The sequence below is a fragment of the Hetaerina americana genome, unplaced genomic scaffold, assembly GCF_022747635.1.
Source record: "Hetaerina americana unplaced genomic scaffold, ioHetAmer1.1.p SCAF_6, whole genome shotgun sequence".
Taxonomy (NCBI): Eukaryota; Metazoa; Arthropoda; class Insecta; order Odonata; family Calopterygidae; genus Hetaerina; species Hetaerina americana.
Genome location: NW_027287205.1, coordinates 89,875,091 through 89,889,966, shown reverse-complemented (window position 1 = coordinate 89,889,966; position 14,876 = coordinate 89,875,091). Strand labels below are relative to the sequence as shown.

The 14,876-nt window shown below is 40.3% G+C and overlaps 1 protein-coding gene across 5 annotated transcripts in view; it reads right to left on the bottom strand.

Moving 5' to 3' along the window:
• The window catches only part of RhoGEF2 (Rho guanine nucleotide exchange factor 2), a 394,018-nt gene that overhangs the window by 282,043 nt on the left and 97,099 nt on the right, over window positions 1-14,876 (bottom strand). For all 5 annotated transcript variants that reach the window (XR_011702249.1, XM_071593430.1, XM_071593432.1 and 2 more), the window contains exons 14-17: window positions 13,354-13,534; window positions 11,288-11,399; window positions 9,562-9,729; window positions 3,093-3,167 (exon numbers count right to left, since the gene is read on the bottom strand). Coding sequence is in view for 4 of the 5 variants with exons in the window: in XM_071593430.1 (XP_071449531.1) it covers window positions 3,093-3,167; window positions 9,562-9,729; window positions 11,288-11,399; window positions 13,354-13,534 (536 nt within the window). In the remaining variant the exon portion in view is untranslated. The remainder of the gene's footprint in view (window positions 1-3,092; window positions 3,168-9,561; window positions 9,730-11,287; window positions 11,400-13,353; window positions 13,535-14,876) is intronic.

Below are 14,876 nucleotides of genomic sequence, written 5' to 3'. Positions count from 1 at the left end.
CAGTGACCATCAGAGATGCGTGGGGACATCAAATACTTACATTTAAAAGGCCTAACACCACTTGAAATTAAAGAAGAACTGGATTTCACACCGACAGACTCTTCTCCAACACATTCAATGGCTAAACAGGGGGTTTCTCAATTTAAGAAAGATTCCATTTTCTAAACCGCCTTGCCTTCTATTTTATCCTTTTGAATCGCATGCTATGCCTCACTCTAACGAAACTGCCATTTCCTATCCAACCACATCTGCTTCTGGGAAACTGTGCCAATGGTCCACACTGCCCCTTAATCTGCTCCCAACCATGAACACACTTCATCGAAAGCTCAATTGGTGGAGCATGGCCTTGGCTAATCGAAGGTCCACGGTTCAAGTCCTGGCATTTGAAACTTTTTTACCAGCCGATGGGGGAATACCCAAGCCTTAGGTGGGGATTCCCACACCTAGGGCTTGGGTTTTTGCGTAATTCTCATGCTATGTCATGTTAAGGATTTGGTGGAAGGATGGACTATATATAGAGCATCAATCTCACCTCAAAACAAAGACATTACATAAATAACACCCCACAGTCATCCCTTGGGCCCAAACCGGAGTCCCCTCACTTCATCATTCCCTTTGCATCAGTCACATTCCAATCCCTTATCACACTCCAATGCTTTCCCGCAGGAACACCCATGATTATGCCCTCTAACTGACCGCATACCCTGATGACGTCTTCCCCCTGAAGATTGCACGGTGACATGTGCACCTGAACAATGATTAAGTTTGTGCATTCAGATTGTACTTCCACTCATAATATTCCGTCGGCCTTTGCTCTATGTCTATGTATACTATGCTTCTTCGTACCCTTTTGTTCAACTGGATTGCCACCCCTGACTGGCTCTCATCCCCTCTACTGTATATTACTCTATTTTGTACCACTAACCCCATTACCATTCCATCTGGCATAATCTTAATATATTTCCTCTCTCCATGTCTCGCTTAATATTTTTAGCTTTCCCTTCACTCAGCATCGTCGTAAATTCTATGTCCCTACTTTTACTAATTTGGTCCTCTCCTATTTTATCTACGCTGTTTATTTGATTATAATAAGACCTAAATGAGGCAGCATGGGAGGGTAATAAAATACTAGTTATCAACCTAAAGATTGGTTTTGACAAATGACGGTGGACCTCTAGAACTGAGTGCAATGTCATGTGAATCCCACAAATCAGGGTAATGGGGCAGTTCCTTCATCTGAAGGAGAATAATATAAATATAAATGAGTATTAATTGTATTTTTTATGAGGTACCTAAAGGAAATATGTTCACATTGGTGGAAGCTTTGACAGAAAATGTATCACTGTGTGGCTTGGAAACTTGGGCACTCTATAAATTGATCTCCACTGAGCACCATGCCTTCCTTCACCACTCGCCCCCTTTCCACATGGGCACTGATGCCCTGCGTCCACACAAGCACGGTGCTGCATATCAGGCCAATGCCAAATCTGTTGGGAACCACTTAAGCGAGGCCCTTGCTCCCATGCCAAGGCTTTGAGTGTCTCGTTTATGCCCTCTCGACCATCAAGGTGCTCCCAAACCTCTCCCTACCTCCCTCCCTAATCCTTATCCCCCCCTTCCACACCTCCACAACTTCTTCATCTGACGAAGACTGCCACCAAATAATTATCTAATTCATCTTCGCAAGCGTCCTTTTCATTCGTGTCTATCTCTTTACAGCAGTGCCCATCATATTTGCATTTTGTTACCACTGCTTGACCTTTAGCCCTAGAGTGCAGTGCAAAGCAGGATATACAAGGGCAATATTCTGAAGAGAGTCATGACGTTGCACAATGATTAAGCTGAGTACATGATGAACATCGCCCATTGCTTGATTGGTGAAACGTAAAGCAGAGACTCCAGATGCTGCACAACTGGGAGAGTTTTTTAAAAACCGACGGGGCATTCAGAACAGCAGAAGTGGGACATCAGACGGAAGAGCAGAGAGCTAACATTTCTGATATACGGCATCAGGTGAGCTATGAAACACACACAAATCAGAAAATCGACTCGGTGTGCCACAAATGGCTTCTTTGCTAAACAGTTCTCCAAGATATGCATCGAGCAGCAGGGCATGCATTGACGCATCTGGATGTCCCTTTAGGCTGCAGTCCACGGCAACCTGTGCAACAGTTTACGGGGTCCATCTAAGCCCCGTCGATGACTGGTGGGTGGCCGAGGGGTCACTTGATCTATCGATCGTGGGGAGAGAGGGAGGTTCATGATTTCACAGCGTTTACGCCAATGGCAAGCACCCCACAGGACACTTTCAGAGTCCACTTTGCAGCTGGCCTGGCAATAGGTCATTCCCTAACCATTCGATGGGAATCACCATGTGCATTAATGCCACTTCCTCCTAATTAACAAAAGCAATTACCAATCACTAATCCCAGCCGATGCATGAACAGCATGAAATTAAGAAGTTCATCTTTTTCAAACACACACATGCCTACTCATCTTAGCTACAGCAACATGTTGTTTAGTTTGGGTGGCACAGTATTCACGTGCCATTGCTAACACTCGCACACAACCTGACGCGAAAATAAACCCATCGGACCTTATGAATATGAGCTCCTCATGAAAACAATATTCCAGCAATAGTTTGTATCGTCATGAGCAAATCAATATTCAGACCCACATTTTTGGGCTAAGAGGCAACACTGGCCATGCCAATAGTGGTGGCAATAACAGAGTAAAATGCTGGAAAATCCATAACGTCAATTGAAAAGTCAATAATATCACTTGAAAAGCATTACAAATTTGGGCTCCTTGACAGAGCTTCCTTCTCGGGCAAAGGAAAATACCAAACATTTATGGTATCACTTATGATATTTAGGAAATTTGTGCAAACCACTGTCCCTACTGGCACATCTAAGCAATTTAACAAAAAAATATAATGAACAACACTATTTATTCCTCTTTGTAGGAATTTTTTTATATTCCATTTGCTCAGGAGCTGAATGACTTAATAAAAACTCAGTCTAGCATCCCCAATGTAAAGTGCATGGAGGAGGCACTAAGACAATAGAGGGGAATTCGAATCAGGCACTTACCATGCAGGCAGGACTCCCCATCAGTCAGATGGCCACCTTCTTCATGCTCCTCCCCATGCCTCCTTGACCGCTCAACTAGAGAGGATAATTAAAGAAATTAATTAATTAGATCACCCAAACTATACATCATAACATATAACAAGATTGTAATTCAATCGTGCACCTTATTAAAACTATGCATTAAAGTCATTAAAGTATTACCATATTGGTTACATAGGATTAATATTGAAAAATACAACGCTTAATATAAACTACTGTGACCTTGTTGTGGAAGGGCTTCCACAGTCTGATGACCCTGAGAGCTGTACTGATGGGAGCAATGATAATTGCTCCTGGTAGGGTCACCCAGGTTAGGTAGGTCGAAGGTTAGGAGCCAGAAGAAAGGTAGTCCACGCAGTGCCTGTTACAAAGTGGGGCAGTTGCAAAGGTATCTGACCCCAGGGGGGTGGCCATTTAGCGATAATGTAACATTAAAAACACTATTGAGGAAGGCAACGGGAAACCACCTCAATTATCAATCCCAAGACAAATATGATGATCACTACAGAGAATATGAGTCCTGGCAACTACGGGACTCAGCCAAATCGATCATGTCGTACCTGGTAGCAGGAGAGGTAAGGCTTTCACATTTGTCATCTCACAAAAACCTTGCAAAGCAAAACTGACAGCAACAAAACAGAATACGCAGAGGAAGAAGACCAAGTTAGTTAAAATAGGAACGTGGAATGATATGACAATCTTGAGGACAAGAAGAGTAGGGAATATTAAGCGAGAGATGGAAAGAGGAAAAAAAGATATTTTAGGTCTATGCAAGGTGAGATGGAAGGATAGCGGGGATTACTGGAGTGATAAGTATAGAATAATATACAGCGGTGGGGACGAGAGCCAACGAGGGTTTGCCATTGTATTAAATGAAGAGGTAGGAAGAAGCGTAGTCAACATAGAGCAGGTAACGGATAGATTATTACTAGTAGAGATAAAAGCAGAACCGACGAACTTGGTTATTATTCAATTATACATGCCACCCAGCAACCATAAGGAAGAAGAGGTCGATAGGATATACGAGCAGCTAGAGGACATAATCGCATGTGTTCCTGCAGGGAAACATTTGATAGTGATGGGGGATTGGACTGCGACGGTAGGCGAAGGAAGAGATGGTGATGAGGTGGGGGACTACGGTTTAGGCACGAGGAATGACCGCGGGGAGAAAGCAGTTGAGTTCTGCAGGAGACAGGGGTTAGTCATCACCAACACTTGGTTTAGACACCAAAAAAGACGCAGGTATACATGGAAAATGCCAGGTGACTCAGGAAGATATCAGCTAGATTATATTCTAGTTAGACACAGGTTTAGGAACAGTGCAATAAATTCGCACAGCTTCCCGGGAGCGGATGCGGACTCTGACCACAATTTACTCGAGTGGTAATTATAGAATAATATAAAGTATCAGGGACGAGAGCCAAAGAGAGATTGCCATAATATTGAATGAAAAGGTAGGAAAAAGCATAGTCAACATTGTGGAAGCAACGGATAGAACATTACTAGAAGAGATAAAAGCAGAATCAACGGACTTGGTCATTGTCCAGGTATACATGCAACCGAGCACCATCAATTCCCTCCTTGTGAAAGCTTCTTTACCAAGAGCAATTATTATCCTTACATCCCTACAACTTTGATCATTTTGGTCCAAAACACTTCCGAGATACATTAACTGTTCCACCTCCTCTACTTTTTTCCCTCCTATTTTGTTTATCTTAGCCTTTCTCTTTTAGAAAAATTGAATAACTTTTGTTTTATTTACATTTATTCTCTTCCCATATCTACTGCACTGAATTCCCCATTCACTCAGCATAGCTTGCAATCCAATGGCTACTGACAAACTTAAGCTTGGTCATCAGTAAAACAGATTTTATGAATTCCCTGCAGACTTTCATTCCCATCTCCAGTTCTTCCCATTCCTTTTTAACTATTTCCTCCACATATACACAGAACAGCGCATGTAATAATGGACAACCCTTCCTTACTTCTCTTCCTAGCACTGCCCATCCAGACTCTCCATCACCACTCGCACCTGAGCAGTCTGAAACATGTGCAGGTCCCCTACCCCTGTTTTCCATAAACTTTCATTAATTTCACGCAATTCACTCCATCTTGCTCCATTCCCTTTTACTGCCCTTATCACCGCCATGGCACCTGTTATTCCTCTCCTCTTCCTGAATCTAAACACTGATTCCCTACCTATTCATTTGCCCTGCTCTCCATTCCCTCATTGATTATCGTGAGAACCTTTTAGCTGCATGATGAATCAAGAATTTTTCTCAAGTCCTCGCACATGGCTGCCTCTCCCTTTATTCGGGATAGGAAGTAACACTGATCTGATGAGGTTGCCTGGCCAAATTCTTCCCACACAAATGTAACAAATGAGTCTACAACAACTCTTGCTCCTACCTTTCTCTGATTCTTTAAGTAGTTCCCAAGAAAGTGTTCTACCCTTAGAGGCTTATTTGATTTCAATTCCCATAATTTCTTTCTATCCTGATATTAAGTAATCCTGGAGCAACACTATCCTCATTTCCATTATATTCTCTTTTTATACCTAACACCTTGTTGGATTTAACACACAGTTCCTTTATATATTCCTTCAACTCCTCTGCATCCACTCCCTGGAAACTGCATGAATTAAACTTGCTGTTTTAAAATCTATACCTAACCTTAATAAAAGACCTGTACAAAAAAGATGAGACTGGTCTTCCTATATGCATACTGCTGGACAGATCACAATCGATGAGGTGTCGCCTCCTAGTCGAGAGACGTAAAACACCGCCTTGCTTCTGGCCCCATCTTGACTTGTCTCCGCACCAAAGTGATTCTTGTCTTAGCTTGCTCACACTTACTGTGCAAATTCTTGCATCGGTGAGAGTGAAGATTCCAAGAAACTGCAGGAGATGCCGCAACAGTAACTTTTAATGGAGTCATCCGCTAAGATATGCATTTCAATGCAACAATTTCAGAGCGAAGGCATTAGAGAAGCAGCGCCTGTGTATTGAACTTTCTTTTAACCTCGGGAAAAGGGTAACTGAAGCTTAAGTAATCGTTGCACAGGCATTTGGCAATGAATCTGGCGCAGTTTTTTAATTGGTACAGCAGCTTCCAGTCTGGACAAATCTGGACCGATGAAGAACCGAGAAGTGGATGACTGTCGATGTCAACAAATTAGGTGATTTAAAATGTTTTTCTTCGCTTGGGAGGGGATTATTCATTGTGAATATGTCCCCAGAGGACACAGAGTGAATGGGGAGCACTATATATAGGTTATGAGAAGGTTAAGACTCGCCATGTTACGGATGAGACCACAAATATTAAAAAACCCTTTTTCTCTCAGGGAATGGAAATGCATTTCAGCATTCTTGGTGGAATGGGTCCTTAAATCTATTTCATATGTTCAGCACCTTTATTTCAGGCAATTATTTAAGAAAAACAGTATGAATTTATTACCAGCATAGTCTATGAATTCTAATGGTCCTTAAACAATCACATTAATTTTGTCACCAGGATCATCAGATGTATTCCTTACTTCAATCACTTCCCTCATTATTGTTTCATGCACAAACAACCACAAGGTTGTTGTATCTTGAGTTTTTTTCTTAATAGAATGCTGCTTGGTAACCATTTATCCTCATAAACATGTCCATTCCTTCAAGTGATGGTCCAAAGCCATGTAGTTGATTACAGTTAGCTCCTTCTGGTTAACTCTTATGCAGATTCAAACAAAAAACAAAACTTGTAAGCCATTTAGCAGCAAAATCAACGAAAAACTATGAAAAAAGATACTTCCCATTTAAGAAGATGGGAATTATATCATAACATATTTCATCTACAAGGTCTGTTGTTCAAAGGTATCCCAGCTTTTTTATAGCAGTGCGCTAAATCCAGTTGATTACTTTTTAATCCACTTGAATGCGTTGAGTCCGCAGAGACTACCCAAACAACTGCTTTCAACCACTTTGTGGATATCTTGTTTGGTTGATTAGTTGCAGCCGTCTATGTGAAGAGGTGTTCGTGGAGTGTGGTTAAAAATCAGATCTGCGGAAATGAGCTCTCAAGGAAGTCAGGGTTGCTCTGCAAAATCCTGCATGAAACTGGGCATATCCTTCACAGTAACATTTGAGTTGATAAACAAGGCTTAAGGTGAGGATGCTATGAAACCTACCTTGTATGTAAAGAGTTGCAAAGAAAGTTTGCAGGAGCTAGTTACATAGGAATAATCATGAACATACAATGCCCAAATTAATTTCCAGCGACGTCACCTCAACACACATTTGCGGTGGCATTTGTTTAAAAAGTTTTGGCAGCAGTGTCATTAAGCATGGATGGAAGTTGTTTGGGTAACACGTGGCAGAACAGAATATTCAAATGGTTTTAACTCTCCATTCCCCTTTGCATCTTCTTGCGTGGTATTTTTTCTTCCGCTTTCCCACGATAGGAACGAGATGATGTTCACTATGGTCTCTCGAGAGATGGTGTGGGTCATCCCTCGAAGGGACATGCTGCGTCCGCTTATCATCCCTCACCATCGCCCTCAGAAGATCACTCATCAGGTTCTTCTCTACTTGCTGATCACTCTTTGGCGGTCTGCAGTAGAAAGGCTTTGAATCGAATACCATTTGATTCATTTAGTATTACATAAACTCTAAAAGCATTAAAAAGAGCACAATTAATAAGCCACGGCCCTTCTTTCTTTGACCATTTCATTGTTTTTCTCACGATTGCATAATACCATAAATACATATCCGCCCTGTCTATGCCTTTCATGCACCTGTTGTATTTCAAAATGCAGATAGGTGTTTAGATTGTCTCTCCTCTGATCCTATGTTTCAACTGTGTATAACCCCATCCCAGTTCTGTGAATCATCCCAACCTCCCTTTTGCCTTTCCAAATCACCAGAAGCACTTCACCTTTAAGAGAATATGTGCACTCTATTTGAGCTGATGGTTGTAGCGGAGATTCCTGTTGAAGCTTTGTCTCCACTGGCACTCTTATCGGGGTCACACTCACTTACAAAGAGAGGAGTGGGTTTTCCATTTCTTACCTTCACCACAATATCACAGTCGTTTCCACTCTAGTCACTCTCTTCTTCATACCCTAATGGCAACATCTGACGAGCCATCGGGATCATAATTCACCAGGACACAAGGAAATGAACTGCTTAAGACACATTGAGAGAAGGAACTGACCAGAGCCGTAAAAGAACTATGGACGATTCATTATTGGCGCCCTCATTCTCTTCATAATGAATGTTTATGTTGATGGAACAGAGCTGGGAGTGCATTGAACACTCAAGAAATAATGATTGAAGATGTTGCGGTACCCAAGGAAGGGATGAAATATTACCTCCGAAATGAAGACGGACGACAAATAAGTTTCAAGCTGTTTAAATAGAAGTCGCACGCCATTACAGAAAAAGTCTGAGATTGAAGTAGCAGAATTTATGGAAGGCAGCCGACAGCTGAGGTCATTTGCGCCATAGGGGATGGACAGGTAAGGATGAGGAGTGGAGAGGAAGCCGACGTCGGCATTGGCCTACTCTTAACTAAAGATGCCAAGGGGTCCGCAGTTTAACATCCCATCTGACGGACAGCGTACTCACTTAAAGCACCCAAAATAGGGATTGGGATACCAATGAAAAATATCAGTCATCTTCAGGATTTGAACCCAAGCCCTCTGGGTAGGAAGCAAGTATGTTAGCCACCGCACCATTCCAATTCTCCTGGGATTTAAATACAGTTAGTTTACTTCAAAATTACTTTACAAAAAAAAATTAAGTTATGACTGTTCTAAATAAATAAAAAAAGGAAAATGAAAAATTAAAACCAAACATGTAAATAACGTCAATTAAAAGTTTAAAATGATGCTCCTGAAAGACGAGGATTCTTGCCATTCTTACACAATGGTCAGGATTTAGATGGCAAGAATTCTGGCCATACGTATGCAACGTGTTAATAGAGGCATGATGGGTGCTATATTTTCAACCAGGGAGAAATATGTCTAGAAGGCAAATTGTGGAATTGAAGAAGAGATTATTTCAGTGCAAAGAATGTCAGGTGGTGAATTGCTGGGCAAGGCTAAGAAATGTAGGGGTACTAATCCTGTGAGCATCCCAAACTCAGCTACAACGGAAAATCTCCAAGCTTACAAGTCACAAAGTTTCTCTTAATTACATCATCATTGTGTACAGCTAAGAAGTTTCACTTTTATGCATGCCATTAGAATATTCGCATAAAGCAGTTCAAAATGAGAGTACAGCACACACATTTGGACTTCTTCATGCTTAATTCTTGAGTCATTAAAAGTGAAACTCCTATGACAGACTTCAATCGGGCCTCCCAAAGTGCTTTCAATGAATATTCCTCCATCTCAAACTTCACAGCCAGTCATTGTTTGGCAACACAAAGGGGGTGCCACACTCACTGTGCGAGGGGTTGAGGGAGCTGGGCTTCCTCCGGGCCTCCCTCTCTGGACGGATCTTCTCCATCAGCTTGCTGATGCGATCGTTGGCCCGCTCCTTCTTCAGCAAGGGACCCGCACAGTTCTCCTCCAGCGTTCGCGTGCACAACCGATGGATGTTCATTTGACAGTCTGTGCAAAATTAAATCAACAAGCTGGGCGTGAGATTCTCTAATCATTTCAAGAGGACAAAGGAACTTGCAATTAAATGCAAAGTATAGATTCAAGAGGGAAAGCATTCTCGGCATTAGGAGTCCGTTCTCGTTCAACTTATCAATCATGCGACACTCATGCCTTTCCATGGTTTCAGTCATTTTATCTACATTAAAATTTAAAACTATTACCCTTCATTAAGGTTCTCCCACGCAGAGCGGGACGTATCAAGCTAGATATATCAAGTTTTTTGGTGAGAGATAAATGGATGACAAATGAGGACATGTCTCTTGAAAAATGTTTGCATATTTTCTAATAGCAAAGATTTCATCTTGCGTTATTTTTCATTTTGAAATATAGTATTTCAGTGATGCTATATGCAATTTTAGGCTTGGTGCAGCAAGAAAGTGGATAAAGTAAAAACACAAGTTGATGGTCAAAATTGTGAGGTAAAAGAAAAACAAAGTGGAAATAATGTCACCAGTTATGAGCATGAAAGTTAACGGTAATTCCACCTTCTCACCTTTATGGCAACAAAGGAATGGTTTGTAACATGGGCCCAAGCGACACATAACTGGATGACTTTAAAAACTATATTAAAGGAGCATGCGCTATTCTATGGAATGGTTCCATCAAAAAATAAATCCAATTACAGTCATTAAAATGTCCGTCATAAATACTCCTTGGCAATGCTGGTGATGTGATGCACTGCCATAAAATAAAGAATCCTCACGTAAAACTCTGATTCATGATTTATATTTAGGCTCATGGGCAATGACAGTCTTCTTAGCCCGTGGCCACGTACACCAGCCACTGCCTTACTTCTCGTCAACTGCCACGAATTGAGCAAAAAATGAAAATTCAAAAGCTAACGTAATGGGCTACGATTAAATTATAATGATGGAAAACACAAATGGCATGAAAAAAATGTTGTAAGTCAAGGGAAAACAAATTCTGGAGGCATAAATGCAAAGTGTCTCTGCATATTCCCGCATCTAAGGTCATGTACATGAATGCCATTTCTGCTCTCTTAGATGTGTGCTTGGACAGCCCAAAAGATAAATTGAGTAGTTTCAAGCATGATGCGGTGGAATTGGAACATAATAAAGGAAATATAGTAACAATTTTAAGTGAAATAGTATGACCAGGTTTTGATCAAAACCCGGTCGTACAATCACACTTACTTATCTAGTGGAAAATTGTTACTATCTTTTCCTTAAGCTCAAAAGATAGGCTAGAGCATTCATCAATGAAATACTTCAATCACCGTGCGTTGTTTCCCCTGCATAGAACAATCCTGTTGAACTGATTAATATCATGAAGTGGATGTCAACTCCCGCAGGGGACACCTGAAACATTCACTCATTAAATGCAGTCCAAGCAATTACTCCCAGCTGACTCATAAGTGACTTGAGTGGCAGAGAGCTTCATGGACTGCGACACTGAATAACACTTCCTTTTTGGTGGAGATATATCACTCAGCAGACACTTTAAAGCAAGCTATCTCTCACATTACTTAGAAAAATACTGTACTTACTTGTGCACTGGTATCCTTGCGGGCTGATCCCCCAAATAATAAGGCCACAGTGGTTGCAGTATGTGACTGTGTAATACTGGTGTAAAACAAAGTTATGCCCTTTGATTGTTGACTGAAAATATAAGACCATGAATGAAAGTAGATGTAAATTAGCATTGCACAATATCTCCATATATTTATACAGTTTTCTTTACAAATAACAATAAGACTAATGCACGCTAGAGATTTCTTTGGAATATTTGTAATTGGGGGAACATAGTGAACAGTGAGCATCAAAAACTCACATCGCAAGAAACAAACGGAAGATAAAAAGCATTCAAATACTCAAATTATGGTAACACTAGCAAATAATGACATTTTATTTAAAATAATTTTGAGCTTGAAGGACATATTCAATATCCTCGACAGATACATCACATTTTTCTGTGTCATGGATGCAATTTCTTTCCCTGAAATAATTCTTGACAATTGTGTGAATCCTGGAGACAAAAGATTATTCTTTTCTGGCTGTATATGGTGGGCAGGGTGTAAACTTGTGGTACTATTACTATGCATTGTAGGAGAACAAACTCCCAAGAGGGATTGAGATGTATTGGACTGGCCTGGCAAAGATGCCCCTTATAACTCTTCACAATTTAAGTGGGAGTGCTAAAGGCACACACTTGAGCCTTTTCTTTTCTCAAAATTTTGCAATTCAAATTTGGGGTGCTTTGTTAACGTTGTGAGTGCCTTTAACAGCTGTATTTACAGTGCATATGCATTATAATTATGTGGAAAGGAAACCCTGAGCCCTGGGTTAGTGAAACGTAGAATGAAAATAAGTCTTCAGATGGAAACGAATACTTCATAGCAATTGATTGATACAATGACATTTGAAATTTTACCTGGACACATAGAAATCTCCCTCACCAACCCCATCAATAACAATACACACTTCTCAGAGTGAAACAGACACCACAACCAGATTACATACGGCACAAGATACCTTCCCTTCTTTCTCCACCCCAATGATGGAGATTTGTCCTTTGTGGGTAGCAATGTTGAGTTTGCTCTAAACCAAGAAGGATCAAACTAAAAGTGCCTGAATGAAGATCTTTTTACGAGCGCCTGAATTGAGCGCATCCTTTATCTTGAAAGTGTTCAGTGATTGGGCAGACAAAATAGCTAAACACTGAGTATTTTGATAGGTAAGGACCCATAGCAAATACATGCATTGGGGGGAATTCATAACCATCATCTCTTACATAACAATAACTCCAGGGATCCAAATAGATTTAAGTAAAATTGTTAAATCTATTTAGGTAATTTCTAATAATAATTCCATTAGAATACATCAGAAACCAGCTGGGGCTACACACTAAATTGTGTAAAATCAAACTTTTTGTTAAATGAGGATAAGTAAAATCACAAATATTCCTTCAAAAGTACAACATAAAAGTTAAAAAGTGACTCATGTGTGTTGTTTACACCTTCAAGCATTTTATTTTTTCAAAATTTTACAATTTCCAAGCTTGCCAACTTGCTCTCCCATTTGATAAACAATGAATTGCTGAGATACAATTTGATTCAATAAACAATGAATTAATAATGTTGAGGCACAATTTTCCCGGCAACGACCAACTATGCTCAAATTTGATCACTGGGGTTGACCCGGAGAATACATGAAAACACATCAATATTGGACAGTTTATCTGATGACTATAAATGTATCTATAGTGTTGAAAATCAAATAATTAATATGGATGACTATTATTGCCCATTAACAACAACTATCAAATAAAGAAAATTGTGACTTTTGGCCGAGGAAATAGGGATAAAAAAAGTTGGAGAGACTGTGCCAAATATAACAATGGATGAATTCATATTGTTACTATCATGAAGATTACAGCTAGCACTTTTCAAGAGATCATCAGTCAGGAATGATTCCATGTGATTTACAGGGTTTAACTCATAAAAATAGCAGATGGTTGAACACTTCAAAATTAACCCTGAATGGGTGATAGCATACTCTATTAATAAGAATGCAACTGAGTACAATTCCAGAATAAAAGTACAGTTTTACTAACCTTTCTTGATTTGCCCATAAACTTTGACTTAAGAGATTTGTCCTTGGAGACAAATGTTGGACATCTGTCGACTATATTACTATACTGCGAAGACCGAAGACCAAATGTTTTACCAGCGACAGTAATTAGGGCGAGGGAGAGCATAGTGCGACGAATATCAGCTTCCGATTCTATGTCATCCCTGAAAGATCAAATTTGTTCTCAGTAAAAAGCAACCGAAAGAATTCTACATAATAAGTCTATACACAATTTCAACATGCCCAGATATCACAGTCAGATAAACAGGAAAGGCAAGAGAGGATGCACAGTTAAGGATGAATCCAGGGCCAAGACCATCAGGGCCTGGAAAACAATGGATGGGTATTTTGAAAAGGTATTCGAAAACCTCCCGAGGATCAGTCTGTATTTGTGAAAGGCAGTGATTAACATTAGGCATAACGGAATGAGCAAAGTGGGTAATTGATGATTTTGAAGGAGGCGTAAGATATTCAGAAAAGAAATTAAGAAAGAGAGTAAAGGCCTATCTGATCCTTTCATGAGAGACTACATCTGGAATTCAAGAACCGTGTGAATATACTTCTTGAAATCACAACAGATAAGTGATTTAGAGTAGCAAAGTACTTCAGTGAAGGTGAATCGAGTGTAGTCATTTATATACAAGTTTTGTATAGAAACTACGCACGATTCTTGTTACTAAGAATGTATATTGGGCCCTACTTAAACCAGGAAGTGAATTCTTTTGTCTTTTGCTTAACAATGGGAACAAAGTCTTTTATGACAATCTCAAGCGTGGCATGCAGGAAATCAGCGGCTTCTGCAGGAGACAGAGAAGAGAGCGTACCCCAGGGGATGAGGTCGAGGCAGCAGTTAACATCCTCCCAGCAAGTCTCTGAGCAGGTGGGGATGGGCTCTGGCAGGGTAACCCCACATTGAAACCCTTAACGAGTGTTTCGTTTTATGAGAAAATTTTGGAATGAAATTGCTTTCAGTACGAGGTTCCACTGTATAATATTTAGGTGTACACATGCAAGATAATATCTGGCTCTTTACGAAGATCTTTGGTGAAACATTGAATGGCAAATACTAGCAGCCAAATTCATCATTTGCACATTATCTTAGGGTGGTTGGATGAGATTACTAGTATCTATCTCAAGTAAAGGGATGGAACTGCTAATGACAACGTGTCTTATTAATTTCCAAATGTTACCATCAAAGGTCAACAGGAATCATATGTTGGCAAGCTATAATAAGTATCAATAGGAACTATCACCAACAAATAATGAAAATGATATTATAAAAGTTACAAGCATTATTAGTCAACAGGAAAAATAATGGCTCAAACTGAAAGTGGCAATCATTTTGCATTTTGATGGTTGGATCTCCAGGTGAGTTTGCCCACAGGACCATGCCAAATCTTTCAACTCACGCTTAAGGCTGTATAAGGCATGGAGCGGGTGATCCTCAGGGGACAGATGTTCATAGTATTGCACCAATTGACAACATCTGCCATTTACTATCATTGC